The sequence below is a fragment of the Camelina sativa genome, chromosome 15, assembly GCF_000633955.1.
Source record: "Camelina sativa cultivar DH55 chromosome 15, Cs, whole genome shotgun sequence".
NCBI lineage: Eukaryota > Viridiplantae > Streptophyta > Magnoliopsida > Brassicales > Brassicaceae > Camelina > Camelina sativa.
This window is the reverse complement of record NC_025699.1, coordinates 4,942,986-4,960,858: the sequence shown is the minus strand read 5'-3', so window position 1 is coordinate 4,960,858 and position 17,873 is coordinate 4,942,986. Positions and strand designations below refer to the sequence as shown.

Genomic DNA, 17,873 nt, shown 5'->3' with positions numbered 1-17,873 from the left:
GCAAAAAGGTGCCTCTAAATCGACCTGGAAAATCATGTCAGATTTGTCTTTTGGTCCTTTTTTAATTATGCAACAATGACATAACGACATAGATTAAGTGTGAGGAGAGGAGTGAAACACGAAGTCTAATTGTAACAAATCTTATTGTGTTTTTTTTCTTCTTCTTAATGACAATGATATTTGAAAGCCAAGTTGTTTCGGTTATTATATAATACTCTTGTTATACATATCAGTCACAAGACTTGACCTCAACTGAAGCTTTTACAGAACATGAATACGAGAACCTATAACATAGATATGTTCTTAACTAAGTAAGTTAATTATATTGAGAGTAAAAAAAAAAATTTATATTGAGAGGAACCTTTTTCAGAGAGGGAATTATTGTCAAAATTTAAACTAATACTACTAATTTTGTGAGATAATTAAGAAAGAAAAAAAGAAACGTGTAAGCACCAATGATATTGTCCTGAAAGCACGTGACAGATATTTCATGATCCTATAATTTACAAATGATATATTAATTAAAATGACAATTGAGAAAAAACTTCAAATAAAATAGAAGAGGACCACGCACGTAACCATTTGCACGTCCCCTTAAATTTTTGTGGTAGACTGGTAGCTTGGTAAGTTATATATACACACACACACACACATTTCTTTTCACAAAACTATTCATTAAACTCACGACTTAAGATGGTAATAACTAGCCAGGGAAATTTATACCATCAAACAAGAAAGCAAGTTCTAATAAACATGTATACGTAGACCAAAAACTTTCTCTTATCTTTTTTCATTTACTCAACCCCAATACATTTATATAACTGCGTCTCTTTTTATAAAATGGATCAAATGTTTCACACTCTTGTCAACTTCTCATTGAGGTAAACTATATGTTTTGTCACATATCACTGCATGTTAAGCATTAACTAGTATCAAAGTATAAATAACTAAGATGGTTGTTCAATATCATAAAGCAAAGAAGAGAGAAACAGGGCTAAAAAGTCAAGTCGATTTCAGAAATAAACCTTTAAGTCTTTATCCCTCCTCTCCATGATAAAATGATTAGAAAAAGAAAAAGAGAGAATAAAAATGTAAATAAAAAGTCGAGAAAGAGGAAAACATAAGGGATGGTATGAAGTAGAAGTGAAGATGCATGCGATGGTGTGTCGGAAAGGCAAAGCACATGCTCCACAACTTGAGCTTCTCACTTGCGTCAGGAGTAAGTATCCTCTGTACCTTCTTACTTTTGCTTAGTATGTACCACCTCACTTCTCACCCGTTGGATCCCAAATCATCCATTATATATTTCGGTTTGTTTCTTCTTTCACTGCATTCTATTCATGTTGTTTTCGTTTTCAATTCCTGTCTCGCAGATTCATTTACAAACTAAATATACTGTTTTCTTCTTTCCAAAGAAAGTGATATTTATGATTTCTTATCCGATTATAACTAAATTTAATTGTCAAAATTAAAGATTATCTTTTACGTTTATAGACAGCCGTGACAAACACTGTCTGTCAAAATCTATATATATATATATATATATATTCTAATTATACTTTTTTTGTTTTTTTGTTTTTTTTTTTTAATTTCTGTAAACTTATGTTTATTAGTTTTCGTAGGTTCCTATCCAAAATATTGATGAACTAATTCATAGCGCTTATATATCACTTTAACTTGAAATGTGTGATATACTAACATCTTATATTCTCTTGTTGACCAAAAAAAAAAGTTCTAAAAAAAAAGCATCTTATATTTCTATAGTCGTTTGACAAAAAAAAAAAATATGTTTATAGTTGAAAACTACATGTATTCCTATAAATTAATAAACACATAATAATAGAAGTGAAAACATCAAGAGAACATTTAATTTATTGACTGTATAAACGAGTAGTTCTTATTTATGAAGTTTTCTGATATCTTACAGTTGAGATTTTCTGAAACAAAATCATATATTAATTACTTATAAAAAGGGTCTGACACAACTTACATATTAAGTTAAATTCAGATGGTTGGGAGAAAAGAAAAACAAAAGAAGAACTTAACTTGTCTACCAAAGAAATTAATGGCCGTGAGTGAAATTCTCAGCTTTAGGATACATCGAAGGTGAAATTTAAGGCATACAAAACTGAATGGTCTCTAACAACACATTTATGTGAATTTAATCCCTTAGAAAGCAATGAGGATTTAATCAATATAATTGCAAACCAACATTGAGTCATGACAAAGGATTGTTTGACTCACGCCAACCCACATATTTATGGCTGCTTGATAAGTAAGGTTTATCTGTTTTGACAGTCTATATATAGGATCTTGTTAATTAACAACGTTGTAGTTTTCTTTTTAAAACCGAGAAAGTATGGATTTTAATTATCTACACAACTACACCAATTAACTGATAAACTGTTTTATAAAAACGTAAAATCATCTTTTCTCCGAAGAAAATTCGAATTTTCAAGCCCGGCAATGCTGAAATGACATCTCTTTACCTGTTGAACTGATAAAAACATTTTTTTTTTATCATTCTTATTTTTGTTAATATTTCAATAATTACATTTTCTTTTACATGATCAAATCCTTTTCAACTCTAAAAGGGTTACTTCACGGCATTTTGTGTGGCTTAATCTTTTTCTAACTCCATAACTATAGAGAACACTCGTGGGATCCAATGCCTTTTAGGACATGATTTAATCAGATGAGAGAAAGAAAAAAAATAATATCTTCAAATGTATTATGTATACTTATACATATATGGGACTAATGCACTGCAACAACAATATATATATACTAGGAGTTGCCCCGTGCTACGCACGGGCTTATCTTAGTATTTGTTCGATTGGCAATTTTTTTAACTGTTAGATTTTTATATTTATGTATTTTGTTTTTTTAATTGGATTTTTTTAATTGATAAAAATTATATAAATTTTAGGGAGAAGAGTATGTATCTTAAGTAATTAAACTACACCTTCATGTATAATAGATTTTATTAATCATGTTTACTTTTTTGAATAACAAAATGTTTAAAAGCTTAGACTGATTCTCTTTTAGGACATGTTGTTTTGCGATGTAACCATTTTGCAATACACTTAAGGCAAATTTTGTGATTATAAAATAGATGATTTATGTAATATATTTGTAAACATTGAAATGATATTTAACATTAAAATGGTCAATCAATATTTAAACAACTTCCAGAATACTAAATTGTTTGATGTAAGCTGTATGGGCAAATGATCATCGTCTTTGTTCTGTTGGGTCAAGACGTAATGTGTCAACTAAAAATTATAGACTCATATAGTCATATTAATACATGTCACTTTCAAACTACGACAATAACTTGTTTGGATGTTGTTTCCGCTGTGGCTTTACAGAAATAGCCGAGATCTACCATCATTGTTGAGTTTTGAATTTATCCCATGAGTAATCTTTTATTAAATATGGTGAAGTTTAGAGATATAAAATAAATATTATATTCCTTAATATTGCACATTTTTCATCCTCAGATTCAGATAATGTGTAATTTATTTCTCTTTTAACTGTTGGTAACCGCTAACATCAAAAGCACCTTTTTTGTCCTGTCAACACAAGATGGAAAATGATATGAATCCTTCAAACTTCAAAGCCTATTCAGTGGCTTTAAACCAAAAATAAAATAAAATAAAGATCACCTTTTGGTGATTTTATTCACTTCGACATTGATTAAGGCAAATCCTCATCATCTTTATTTTGTTGTTACGTGAAGACATAAGCGAAAGTTGAAATTGAAGTTCCATATCACAAGTTAACTGAAATCAATTACAAATCACCTCGTCTAACGTTGTTTCTTCTAATGTTTTCCTTCGATATATATATATATATATAATAGAGATCTGATCATCTATTTTAAGCTTTAGGTCTCCCTATCCGTAGTAATCTTAACAAATATCCAAGTTAGAATAATATATAAATAAAAGAATGTATAATGAAATTTTAAACTCAAAAAATCATTTTCTAACACAATTATACCGTTGTGTGATATATATCTTAGGCTAAGCTGCATTGTTTTAACTTTATGAATATGTCGTAGTGTACATGCACGTAGGCTCAGGGTGTCTCCATAACTTAATAGAAAACTTTACTCAATATGGCAATAGAAAAAAAGCTTAAAGGAGAAAATAAGAGTAACTAAATTTTTTATTTGATTGTTTGGTCATTCCGTAAAGGTTTTCTCCTCCACCTAACCACCAGTCCAGACTACTACCTTACATGCTTGCATAAACTTTAGTTCCTTGTCTGAGATCTTAAATCCTCCATTTTCCTTTAAAAATGAATTGTGCAATGAGCAAATCATTTACATGATCTAAAGGAAAAATGCTTCAGAGACATTAGAATTTTCCTCGAATCATAACAATAATTTGAGTATGAAGTAGAATACATCACATGAAATATACATATTAAGAAACCAGCCAGTCAACCATTATAGTAGCAGAATTTGGCCGTTTAAAATTAGGACAATATAGAATTTTAGTCAAAGAGAAATAAGAGATTGGAATGTATAAATTTATGACTAAACATTGAATTTGATTTTTGGATATAAATGTAAGCTAATTTATTGAGATTTTAAAGGTGATAATGGGATTTAAAAATTATATGTGCAATGAGCAAATCATTTACGTGATCTAAAGGAAAAATGTTTCAAAGTCATTAGAACTTTCCTCGAATCATAACAATAATCTGAGTACAAAATAGAATACAATCACATGAAATATACATATTAAGGAACCAGCCAGTCAGACATTATAGTAGCAGAATTTGGCCGTTTAAAATTAATGGGACAATATAGAATTTTAGATAAAGAGAAATAATAGATTGGAATATAAATTTACGACTAAACATTGAAATTGATTTTTTAAATATAAATGTAAGCTAATTTATTGGGATTTTAAAGGTGATAATGGGATTTAAAAATGAACTATGCAATGAGCAAGTCATTTACGTGATCTTAAGGAAAAATGCTTCAGAGACATTAGAACTTTCCTCGAATCATAACAATAATTTAAGTACGAAATAGAATACAATCACATGAAATATACATTTTAAGGGACCAGCCAGCAGCCATTATAGTAGCAGAATTTGGCCGTTTAAAATTAATGGGACAATATAGAACTCTAGATGAAGAGAAATAAGAGATTGCAATATAAATTTATGACTAAACATTGAAACTGATTTTTTGATATAAATGTAAGCCAATTCATTGGGATTTAAAGGTGATAATGGGACGTTACTAAAACAATATTTAGCTTTCCACGGTTTATTGAATTGAAGATGAAGAACATCAAATCTTAAACAGAATTAACCATGCTCTAATTTTGAAATTGTCAACCCATGCTCTAATTTTGAAATTGTCAAGAATACATATGGCCCATTGTTAGCATTATATTCATTCATAGGCTCATATACATTGGTCTTAAGTTTTAGAACACTAAAACGTTGAACCAATTAATATTTAATAGAAAGTAGAATGTTAAAAACAAAACACTTACGCCTAACTTTTTGTGGGTTTACATGGGTTACAATGACAACAACTGTTTCATCTTTTAGGGTTAAAAGTTTGGCATGGACATCGACCGCAAGTTCTTTCCAAAGAGATATATATACGTTGTCACCACTACAACAAACACCATATATGTTACAGACTTACAAAGTGTAGAACGAATCTGAAAAAAAAAAAATCCAATACCTTTCTAAAATGCAAGTATGTATTAAACTGAAAGTTGTCTTTGAAGGGTNCAATTGATCTTGAAACTTAGACACACGATTAGGAACATCTGAAGCTTGTATAGCACAATCCTGAAACAAAGGCTAAATGAATGTGTTAAAATGGAGGTAAATCAGGGGTCAAGAGGAACAATAATAGAGATAATATACATTTTCATCAGTAAGGAGACATTTTAATCAGGAACAATAAGTAACATATTGTTTCTTCAAAAGTCTCGAACTTCCCAAATATGGATGATCCAAACAACAATCCTATTGATACCAGTGTCGTGTATTTCGTTGGAGGTTGAATCAAGGGTAGAGTAGGGTGCTATTGTTTTAGTTTTACCCATGGTGTGTGAGAGAGAAGATGAGTGTCGTCAAAGGTTGTTATTTAAAAAAAAACTTTAATGCAATGGATGAGAGAGAGTAATCAGGGATTGGAATGAAATGTTAATGACCATGAAATCATAGGTGTTTGGTATTATTTTCATTACGTTATAATTGGGTGGTAAACGTAAAGATGAAAATGAAGGATATACTTCAATGGAATTTTTTAATTACCTTAAAGATTGTAATAAGTAATACAAATAACGTCATAATAATGGTTTATATGATTCTAATTGGTAGTGAAGATCTAAACCCCTTTCTTAATATTTCTAAATTTGATACCAAGCAATTTAAAAACGATTTTGGACATGATTAATGTTACATACAATTTGGAACTTCAAATAGGTGTTCGGGATCTTGACACAGACATTAAACCGAAAATGATTTAGAATTTGGTGGTGGAGTAGGAAAATTAAACCAAAGAAACCCAAGGATTAGGAGATTTTGTGAAGGTACATCCGAGGTGGTAGCTGCTGGGAACGATGATTGTGAAAAAGTGAGTATAGGTGAATTTGACATCGTTTGGTTCATATCCTCCTGATGGGTGTAAGGGCTGTCAATTATATTTGCTGGACTTGTAACTGGTTTTATTTTGTTAGGCCCAATTTAAAAATGTAAAAACAATGGCCTTTAAGAATAAGAGAGGACATGTGTCAGTTATATAATAAGCCAGATGTCATGTTCTAAGCAGAAGTTGAGAAAAACCTTCTCTTATTATATAAGATATATATAAAAAGGGAAAATAAAATAATGATTGAAAGGAAATATCATCACGCAAAACCTTAAAAGTACTATCGGTATCGTGTCCTCCTCTCCTCATCAAATAGTTCCCACAGTTTTCACATCAAATTTAACCCATTTTCAATTTTATCTTTTTTCACTTATACTCTCTGTCTCTCTATCTCTCCTCTCCTTCGTATAATACTATATTAGTACCATTACCCATCTCTCTTTCACCACCAAACCAACATCTGCAAATCCTCTCTCTCTCTCTCTCTCACTCCAAGAAAACACAAGAAAAATGTCAGTCAACCATAGTTACCACAACACTCTCTCGTTGCAGCAGCAGCAACATATGCACCACCAAAACGACGTCGCCGTAGCACAAAGAGAGTCTTTGTTCGAGAAATCACTCACGCCAAGCGACGTCGGGAAACTAAACCGCTTAGTCATACCAAAACAACACGCCGAGAAATACTTCCCTCTCAATAATAATGGCGGCGGAGGGGATGACGTGGCAACGACGGAGAAAGGGATGCTTCTTAGCTTTGAGGACGAGTCAGGCAAGTGTTGGAAATTCAGATACTCTTATTGGAACAGTAGCCAAAGCTACGTGTTGACCAAAGGATGGAGCAGGTACGTCAAAGACAAACACCTCGATGCTGGAGACGTCGTGTTCTTTCAGCGTCACCGTTTTGATGTCCATAGACTCTTCATTGGCTGGCGGAGACGCGGCGAAGCTTCGTCTTCACCCGCCGTCTCCGTCGTGTCTCAAGAAGCTTTGGTTAATACGACCGCGTATTGGAGCGGCTTGACCACACCTTATCGTCAAGTACACGCGTCGACTACTTACCCTAATATTCACCACGAGTATTCACACTATGGTAAACTTCAAACTCTTTATTTCCTCTTTTGTTTTTTTTTTCTTCCCTTTCTTATCTATATGTCAGATTTATACTCCTTTCTGTAATATATATATTTTTGAAAAGGAGAGGTCTCGTATTTTTTTTTTTTTAAAGATATATATTTACATGGTATTTTTACAAGAACATTCATTATTTTTTTCCAATAACTCCTATATTAAGGTTATCAATAAAAGAACTCCTAAGTTATGATAATTTTTATTGAGCTCTTTGTTTTTGGTTTCCAAAACAAAAAATAATGAGATTTCCAAAAGGCTAGGGCAAGAACTCAAATTAGCTAGTGGAATGTATTTCTTGCAAACGAGTTATCTAAAACTATAGTATATGACAATTATTATAGTTGCGTGTGTATGTATACAAAATAACAACCTGAGATAAACATTTTGTTATATAGTATTATGTCCTTTTTTTTCTTCTTCTTGCAATTTAATTTTGGACCCGACAATTTCAATAATCTTCTCCAAGTTGTAACTAATCCGTTACATGCGCGTGAGGAGAACCGTCCAATCCACTTAGACTAACGTGCTCTTTATTTCTTCCTTTATAATTCATTTTAATCCATTTTAACTAAAAAGACGCGCACGTGTCGTGACGGTGCAAAAATTGTAGGCGCCGTCGCTGATCAGGCTCAGTCGACATCAACGGCGGTCGCAGGGAGCTCGAGGACGGTGAGGCTATTTGGCGTTAACCTAGAGTGTCATGGTGACGCTGTCGAGCCACCAGCTCGTACCGACGGATATAACGGCCAACACATTTACTATTACTCAACTCCTCACGCCATGGTAAATATTATTTAACTTACATTTTTTGTTTTTTTTTTTGGTTATTAGATTCGAATTGCTTATGTCATAGTATATGCATGCTACTATCTGATAAAATATGATAAAGATTGAAATGATACGTATGAATAATTAACAGATGTCGTGGCTGTTTCTCGAGACGAGACAGATGAAATTACTAGTTTTAAAATAGACCTGAAAGAGATTTTTTTTTGGCTTAACTAAATAATATTAAAAGGGGAATCAGGGGAGAATAATACCTACACTTACTGTAAAATCACATGGCCAATTTGTTTTTTTTTGTTGTTGTTGTTGTTGATTACTTTGATTTGTCTTTGTTTTCTTTTGGAGGATGTATGTAGCCTCCTCCTCGCATTTAGTATCTAATTTCCTGTGAGAAAAAAGTCTCTAGTTTAGTTTTACTATTCTTATTTAGTTTGGCACCGTCAAGTTTTTGTGAAAGCCGAAAGCTTGACTAATATTTTGTTGGAAAGCAAAACTGACCAAAAAACATCACAAACTTATCAGTGACATAAGTTTTGACTAGATAACTACGTTTTGTAATGGTTGAAAATAATTTGAAATTCTTAGACTGATATATATATATTAAATAGATATGAAAAAAGACAATATATATATCCATATTTTCTTACAATTTTTATGTAGATAAGAATAAAAACTTGCGTGTTGGGATTGTGAAACAGAATCTATCATTTGCTGGAGAAGCATTGGAGCAGGTAGGAGATGGACGAGGTTGATGACATCCAAAAAAGAAGAAGTGACCAAAACTTTTTAGATTTTAACTTTAGATTATGGGCCCATACTTGGCCCAATTGTCATAGACAAGAAACACCCAAAAAAGGGAGGAGAAATTAATTATCAGTAGTTTCGCTATGTATTTACTATTTGACTAATTTGAAAACAAAAATAAAAAGAGGATTTTTTTTTCTTCTTTTCTATATATTAGTCAGAATGGAAAAATTATATATATGTAAAAAGATGTAAATTATTGGGTTTATTGTTTTTAATATTTTGAAGCTTTTTCTAACACAAAAGTCATTATTTGAGGGCAGATACGCCCTTAATTGGTGAGCTAGGCCTACGCTAAACCTCAAACACATGTAGTACTATATGTATCTGACGATGAAAGATGAATTTGGAACTGTTGAGATTCATGGGAGAAGATTTCATGAAGAAAAAAAGTGTGGGCCTGATTTATATATATCAAATGATTAAAGAAATGAGCATAGCATGTGTGTGTAAAATTAAAATATAGGTTGTGTTACATCGCCTTTTCACTCTGGTCCAAAGCCAAAGCCAAAGGAAGGGACCATTTTTATTCCATGTTTTTTTTTTTTTTTTTTGTTAAAGGATATTCAATTAATAAACATATAATGTCCAATGGGCTATTTCTGGAGTAGGCCCATATACATAAATCCCTAGGGTCCAACTCATTTACAGTTAACCAAAACTAAACCGATGGAAACAAAACCGGCCGGGTTCACAGACCGAACCAAACCGGGAACCATGAAACCCTAATCTGCAGAACGAAGAACTCGTTTGCAGCCGCCGCCCATACTTGCGGATACTCAGCCGGAACAGGATCTCCGGTGAGCCTGGACGACGGTAGCCGAACAGAGACGGTGATCCAAGATCCGTTTGCCGTCCTGCCACCGTAGAGCCGTTTTGGGAAGGAGGAAGAGATCCGATCTGCCTTTTGTCGAGGAGGTTTTCACGCTCAGTCGTGAGAGAGAGAGGCAGCAGGGAGTAGATAAGCGGGCCTTCGATGGTGGTTTAGCTTCGCCGGATCGGAGACTACCTCCCCTATCGTAACCGATCCCGCGAAGCCTCCAAGATCTCCAATCCTCCGATCTATCTGCCTTCTTCTCTCGTTCGTCGCCGTGAATCTCCCTCTTCCACTCCGCGTAGCAACTCCTTCGGCAGAGCTCTTGCCATTGGCGTCTCGCGAATTCTTCTCCTCTCCACTGCTCCCTTGATTTCGTCCATCAGCTTCGCCGGTAACATGCAAAGAGTCGCGAGTGAAGAACCATGGGCCGAGGGGTCCTCGCAGTCACCGGAATTGACGGAGGACCCAGATCGGAGCACGAGCTTGTGGTCAGAAGAAAAAGAAACGGTGGGAGAGAAAAAATCGCCGCGCGTGTATCACACTCGCTCGACTTTCTCTCTCGACTTTTTTTAATAATGTCAGATTGTCCATTTTTATTCCATGTTACATTCTTCTTTTGTTGTTTTTGAATTGCAAAGAAAGTGTAAAAGGAATATGAATCATTTTTTTACAAGTATGAGTATGACGACTAAAATGGGGTTAGGTCCCAATTTTTTTCCTATGCATTTGCGTTTGTGTTCATGCTTATGCTGTTATGCATATGAGTATTGGTGTGGTAACACAAACGAGCAAGCATAAAGACAAAGAAACAAAGTGTAGCAATTACCTTTGACATTAATTGAAACATGTCCATGTAGAAAAGAGAAGAGTTGATTACTTTTGACATTGATAGTATTCAGTTGTTATGTTTGCACACTTTGTTTGACGAGAGAGATACCTATACACGAAAGGAACTTAGTTGAAAAGGAAAATAAATATAATAATGATATAGTTTTCTAGCTAAGTTCACGGACCCATACATCAGTCAAAGCCATTCCACATCTTGTGAAGGTAATAGTCTTCACAGACTTGTATCAACTCTTTTTATACTGATATGACACTGTAGTCTTTGTTTCCACAATTTCCATAAATACTCTTCAGTACAATAATTCACCAATCTTAACTTTCAAAAGTACTGAAGTTGTAAAGCCAAATTATAGCATGTGCGACTTGTGAGTGTGAGAGGTAATGGATACTCGACCATACCAGAAAAGTTCGGTCCAATCCTTTAAACTAATTATAATTTTATAAGCATTCATTAACTTTATATGTGGGTTATACTTTATTTATTTTTGGTCAAATTCAACTCAAATCTTTCACTTTCGTTGTTTATTAGGACAACGAAAAAATAGAACGCGATAGGTGTAAATTTTTTTTAAAAATATCTTTCATCTAGATCATATCTTTCAGTTAAGAATTATAATAATATCTTGAAAAATATGATAGTCGTCTCGATCTAATAAAATGTGAAAACGAACATGGGAAGAAACTTCTATTGTTATACGTTAATTAATTTATGTGGGATGCATTCTATTAATACTTTTGTCTGTCACATGGATGAATTGATGATGGATCTATTAATAATTTAAGTATGAATTTATTGCCTACCGAAACATATTTATTTATACTTTTCTTTGGCAAAAAAGAAGATCGCGTATTCACATTTTCACGTCTCTTTCTTTACAACAGAGAAAGAGAGATAGAGAGAGAGATTGCATCTTATGCGGCGACATGGATCATCATCATCAAGAAACGAATCCTTTGAAGGAGCTTGTCTCTCTATCTTCGTCTCCTTTCTTCTCAGCCTTGAAGATCAAGAAACCTATATTTGTTGGGATCTCTCTTCTCACCAGCTTCCTAATAATCTCTGTCGTCGTCGTCGACTTTGCCGGCTTTGAGCCTTATCAATGTATTGGATTCTTGTATTCATCGCGTACCCTAACGAAGGAACGAGGAAACGAGGATGTATGCGACTATTCATACGGAAGATGGGTTCGTGGACGCCGTGATGTGGACGAAACCTTTTATGGAGAAGAGTGTCGGTTCCTAGATCCTGGTTTCCGTTGTCTGAATAATGGAAGAAAAGATTCTGGTTTTCGAGAATGGCGATGGCAACCACATGGCTGCGACCTTCCACGGTAGTAACTTTATTCTTTATGTAATTTTGCTTGGACCTTAAGGTATTGGTTGATTTTGGTTCTGAGTAAAACAAACATCTAGGGCTTAGGGTTGCAAGCAATTCATTGATTCACTAGAGTTTTAGAGTTATTACAACCAATGCTGCTAACATCCCACTTTCATTTTAATAAGATTTTAAATTTGTCCACTTTAATTTTAGTTGGTTTTGTGGGGTTGAAACTTTAAACCTTTAGTTATGAATCTTGCGCCAATCAAATTCAAAATTTTAACTTTATTTGTTAATTTAACGTGACTTTGTTTACTTGTGTGACAACAATAATAGATTTAATGCAAGTGATTTTCTGGAGAGGAGTCGGAATGGGAGGATTGTGTTCGTCGGAGATTCTATCGGAAGAAACCAATGGGAGTCTCTTCTGTGTATGCTGTCACAAGCAGTGTCTAATAAATCTGAGATATATGAAGTATATGGGAACCCTATAAGCAAGCATAAAGGTTTCCTTTCAATGCGATTTCCGAATCAAAACCTAACCGTTGAATATCATAGAACACCATTTCTAGTCGTGGTTGGTCGGCCACCTGAGAACTCACCGGTAGATGTCAAAATGACGGTTAGAGTCGATGAGTTTAACTGGCAGTCTAAAAAATGGGTCGGATCTGATGTTCTAGTCTTCAATACAGGACATTGGTGGAACGAAGACAAAACCTTTAACGCGTAAAGACTTCTTGTGCAAATTCAACATTCTGGTAACAAGAAAAATGTGGTTGATGAGTCTTACCGGGTTTCTCTTGTTGTTGTTGTTGTTGTTGTAGGGGTTGCTATTTTCAGGAGGGAGGGAAATTGAACAAGACAATGGGAGTAATGGAGGGATTTAGGAAGTCTTTAAAGACATGGAAGTCATGGGTTTTAGAGAGACTAGATTCTGAGAGTAGTTATGTCTTCTTCAGAAGCTTCTCTCCTGTACATTACAGGTCAGTTTCAGAACTAATCAAAGAGGGACGGATCAGATGAAAGTCATTAGAAATTTGACCAGGTTTGAGCTTTTTGGGTGTTCGCAGGAACGGGACATGGAACTTGGGTGGTTTGTGTGATGCAGAAACAGAGCCAGAGACTGATATGAAGAAAATGGAACCTGATTCTATCCACAACAATTATATTTCTCAAGTAATCCAAGAAATGAGATATGAACATAGTAAGGTTAAGTTTCTGAACATTACATATCTGACTGAGTTCAGGAAGGATGCTCATCCTTCGCGGTATCGAGAACCGGGAACTCCTGAGGATGCTCCTCAAGACTGCAGTCACTGGTGCTTACCCGGTGTGCCTGACACTTGGAATGAGATTCTATATGCGCAGCTATTGGCAATGAATTACCGGACAAAATGAAAAGAGGTATAAAACTATATATCGCTTCCTTCTAGTCATAATGGTATTTCCTCGACTCCTTCGGTCTCATTTTCATTTGTTTGCAGTTCCTTGATTTTCTCAAGCTGTCTCAATAAGTTCAACCTTTCGGACCCGTATGTGGATGGAATCTGAATGAAGGATATTATCAAAAGTTAGTCAAGGAGAAGGTTTTGAATTCTGATGTATAGAGAAGGCATGCGTACCAGGCCTGGCACATATCTCTGAATTCCAGCCAGCATGGCTGCGTGACCAACCGCTGTGACCTGTTCAGAATAGCTTACTCATTATATTAGTCCCATAGACTAGAAAATGAGAAATGTTAACACTGCAGAGGTTGTGACACAGGTTTGTCGAAAGCAACTATCTAAAGATGTAGCTTAGAATATTTCAGTGAAAGTGTATAACATGATCAGAATTACAAAAAGGTGAACATAAACTTCTCTGGAAAGGTTATTTTTGACTTACAGGAAGAAGCATTAGAATACCGATGGGAATAACTGATGCCAAGTCAGTCATGGTTCTGCGCAGGGCTCTCTTTTCTTTTCCTGTTAATTCATCACCAATCAGAGACCTCCGAAGTAGCTGCACAGCAGCTGCTGAATCGATAGCAAGAAGTTGAGTACCTTGCCACACGTCCTGTAAATGTAAAAAAATTAACAAAGCTGACAGAGGAAAACACGCCATATAGTTTTAGTCTCTAGAAGAGATATTGGTACCGTGGTGGTTTCTCTTAGCTTTTGAAGAGTTTTCTCAATCATGTTTTCCTTCTTTGGAGTCTGAACCAACTGAACATTTTCCGTTCTACTGCTTGGTTGAGGAGTATCCTCAGAGATTCTTTCCTGTAAAATATGAACACTTGGTGACACAAAGAACGCAAGACCCAACATTTTGGATTACTAAAAAGGAGCTGATTCGTCATCTTCTACCATGTTGAGAAGTTTAATCATGAACATAACAGAGCACAGAATTAGGCTAGGATGTCATTATTCATCATACATGGTTTGACTTAATAAAATGATGGTTAATCCAACTGACACGCTCTGTTTGGTAAATATGTCATCAAATAAGTGCATTATTGAAACTAGCAATTTGACAGTTAAAGAAATTTTGCTGCAGTTACTAACCTCATCATCTACTGACTGATCAGTGCTTCTTTTGACCCGGTTTTCCAGTTCTATCAGCTCGTTCCTTAGAATATCGAATCGGCTGATCTCATTTGGTTCTGAGTCTATGCTAAGTAAGTTTCCACTGGATTTCCCAATAGATTCATCTCCCTGCATATGCAAAAAGAATTCCTGAAACCTTTATCAATGGTGGACTGGAAATGGCTGGATTTTAAATGCATCATCTTCATACTAAATGAAAACGAAATACACCAAGTAACTGACTGAACAAACACAGAGTACTACGCAGAAGAGTCATCAGATTATTTCAGGATACTACATATGCAAAGCCCGTTGCCAGAATACTTTAGATAATATTATCAAAAATTGGAGCTTACCGATAACACAGGATCAGGCTTCTTAAATGGAGGCCGTACAAAGAATCCCCAGAATCCACGACTCATACTAATGAAGAGTAAAACAACAAATACGTCATTGTGACCAGAGTGTAACAAAAAAGTATTCACGCTTATATTATCTCAAACTAACACTGTAGGTGCGAAAAGGAATAATAATAAGCAATAGGTAGCGTACCTTTTGCCTTGTTCAACAGAACTAATTGCGTTCTTTGTGTCTTTCCCTTTAAAATACCCTTTTTGTACCACGTAGGATTCCTGAGAATCATTTTTATCTCCTCCCTGAGTTCACCATATGAGGTTTTAGTCTCCCACACAAATTAAAAACACAACATGCACTTTTAATTGTTTCTTTCTTATCCTATAGTGAGACTGATGCTGCACCGCGTAAAGAGGGATCCAATTGGTTTGTTTTGGTATAATCACTAGCAGGATCAAAACAAAAAGTGACAATGAAAAGCAAGAACCTGTTGCAAGGAAGCTGCTTTGGCTCTAAAAGTTGCCTCCAGAAATTCAGCCTCTTTCTTAAGCTTCCGTATTTTTTCTAGGTCAGAGCATGCGGCTTTTATTTGTTCCTTCCCAGACGATGAGTTTGAAACATGCAACTCCTGTAGCAGGTTTTCCAGTCTCACGAGGGCTTCATCTACACTTTCTAGGGCCTGGGGACTATGTATTGTTAGTATATAATGTCTTCAATATGATAACAATCTTAACAGGAACCGGATCCAAGTAGTGTACGAAGTACACTAACCTTGTCAAATGAGTTCGACTCTCTAACAATTGATGAAGCATTCCTGTCAACAATAGGTTTTTGTTACTTCCATCCAGCATCACACATTATCCAAATGCAGACAGTCTGCTAGACTGATAGTAACTGATAAAGGCAGACTACAGAATCATGAATGTGACAAATGCAAATTTAATGGAGGTGGCCTTCAAGGATGCTTCCCTTACAGTTTGTTGTAACTACGACATAATTGTAATTTTCCAAGACATATGCTTTGAATTTTGCTTGAAATTTATGTTTCTCACAGGTACACTCTCAATTAGTAGAGTATACCAATCAAGCAGGAAAGAGATTTTCCAAATGCAGGCATATATGTATAGATTAAAGAGAGGGAGTTTCCGTTATCTTACTTGAACATCCCCAGTTCTTCTTTACACCGAACCAAAGTCTTGTGCCTGAACATTAAGAAAGACAGTCAGCATGATAACGATTTACTTCCTTTATTGTCCAAATATTGAGTAGACAATATGTCTAATACCCCTTGGATAAGAATTTAGCTGCCTTGACATTAGAAGGATTCTCTGGCCATTTACTGTACTTAATAAAGCTCTGTAGCCAATAAGAGCAAACATCCAACAGTTCGGGAATAACTTCATAATTAGGTGGCCCTTCTGGTTTGCTCTTATGCCCATGTGATTGTTTTGGAGGCTGTGTGCTAGTATTGTTTGGATAGAAAGGAATCCAGTCTAGTTCTTCGCAAACAAGCTACACAATAAATTTCCATGAAAATATATCAACACAGTCCTTAGAAATTTTCTACCAATGATTTGATTAATGTCTAGTCTACCTCGACATACAGCTGGTATGAACTGATGGCTGAAAGTTGAGGATAGTACAGGACGCTGCCCCCAATAAGATGCCTGAATGAAATAGTTCATGCGTATAGTGATAAGCAAACACAAAGTTACAAAAGTGTATGGGAATGGAAATAGGGTGAAACAGTGACAATTACCTAACAAGGTCCTCCAAAGGATTCTCCAGGGAATCAAAACCATTTGCAGCTAAAATAGACTGTGTGCTCCTGCCTAAAGCAATGAAGAAACCAAAAATTGCTAAATCTCTCTCCAAAACCTGCAAGGCACCAACAGGTTTCAATTAACTTCAGAAGATTTATATACAAGTATACTGCCATAAATCTTATAGGATAATACAACCCAGATAAACTTGGAATCACTGTTTTTTACCAAAAAGGAACTCTGAAAACTAAAGTCTATCAATATTTGTTCTTGGGAAGATTCCTTAAATTTCTAAACTGTTTGTGCCACTTCCTCATGTTTGAATGGCAGTTACAAGGAGAGTGAGTAGTCTAGAAAAGCTATTATGCTCATATTCAGACATCAAAAAGAACTCATATGACCACTGGCACAGAAAGCCTAAAGCTTCTTAGATGTATCCTCTGGACGGTTCTAATCCTTACCTCTATACTCTCGGATGTTGTTAACTTTGACCATATTTTCTCTCGATCTATAGCTCGCTGCAGTTGTTTCTGTATAAGATCGACCCAGAAAACAACTTCATCTGTAGCAACGTCACCATTTACTCTGCACCCTGCTGCGCGAGGACCAAAATGAGTAAGAAATTCTCTTTGTAGGCCTATGCTTTTGATTGAATGATACGCTTGGGGAAGTGGAACGAAGTCTACAAGTTTTTCCATCAATCTTCCAGTTGTATCTGGAATCACAGAGAAGAAGGGCGGGCAGGAAAATTTTGCCGGGCCAACTTTCGTTAGGGCTGCAATGCAATTGAGCACAAGCATGAGAAGTGACACCTCAACCTCATTACTTGCAGCTGTGGACTTCCCTTTTGGAT

The 17,873-nt window shown here is 35.1% G+C and overlaps 3 protein-coding genes across 4 annotated transcripts in view; 2 read left to right on the top strand and 1 right to left on the bottom strand.

Moving 5' to 3' along the window:
* On the top strand, window positions 6,964-9,501 carry LOC104745365 (B3 domain-containing protein At3g11580-like). The gene is made up of 3 exons (XM_010466573.1): window positions 6,964-7,730; window positions 8,379-8,551; window positions 9,253-9,501. The coding sequence occupies exons 1-3, from the start codon at window positions 7,148-7,150 to the stop codon at window positions 9,304-9,306; spliced, it is 810 nt and encodes a 269-aa protein (XP_010464875.1). The 5' UTR covers window positions 6,964-7,147; the 3' UTR covers window positions 9,307-9,501.
* Window positions 11,862-14,055, top strand: LOC104745363 (protein trichome birefringence-like 8). Of its 2 annotated transcripts, XM_010466571.2 has the most exons (5): window positions 11,862-12,352; window positions 12,676-13,065; window positions 13,164-13,322; window positions 13,410-13,743; window positions 13,824-14,055. In XM_010466571.2, the coding sequence occupies exons 1-4, from the start codon at window positions 11,946-11,948 to the stop codon at window positions 13,735-13,737; spliced, it is 1,284 nt and encodes a 427-aa protein (XP_010464873.1). In that variant the 5' UTR covers window positions 11,862-11,945; the 3' UTR covers window positions 13,738-13,743; window positions 13,824-14,055. The 2 variants fall into 2 exon arrangements, with proteins under 2 accessions (XP_010464873.1, XP_010464872.1); XM_010466570.2 differs by lacking the exon at window positions 13,824-14,055 and having other exon boundaries at window positions 13,410-13,788.
* Window positions 13,491-17,873, bottom strand: part of LOC104745364 — a 7,860-nt gene continuing 3,477 nt past the window's right edge. Inside the window, exons 9-18 of the mRNA XM_010466572.1 lie at window positions 16,415-16,459; window positions 16,029-16,071; window positions 15,745-15,936; window positions 15,456-15,559; window positions 15,260-15,326; window positions 14,883-15,032; window positions 14,475-14,597; window positions 14,224-14,394; window positions 13,962-14,021; window positions 13,491-13,886 (exon numbers count right to left, since the gene is read on the bottom strand). Of these exons, the coding sequence (XP_010464874.1) occupies window positions 13,773-13,886; window positions 13,962-14,021; window positions 14,224-14,394; window positions 14,475-14,597; window positions 14,883-15,032; window positions 15,260-15,326; window positions 15,456-15,559; window positions 15,745-15,936; window positions 16,029-16,071; window positions 16,415-16,459 (1,069 nt within the window). The 3' untranslated portion in view covers window positions 13,491-13,772. The remainder of the gene's footprint in view (window positions 13,887-13,961; window positions 14,022-14,223; window positions 14,395-14,474; window positions 14,598-14,882; window positions 15,033-15,259; window positions 15,327-15,455; window positions 15,560-15,744; window positions 15,937-16,028; window positions 16,072-16,414; window positions 16,460-17,873) is intronic.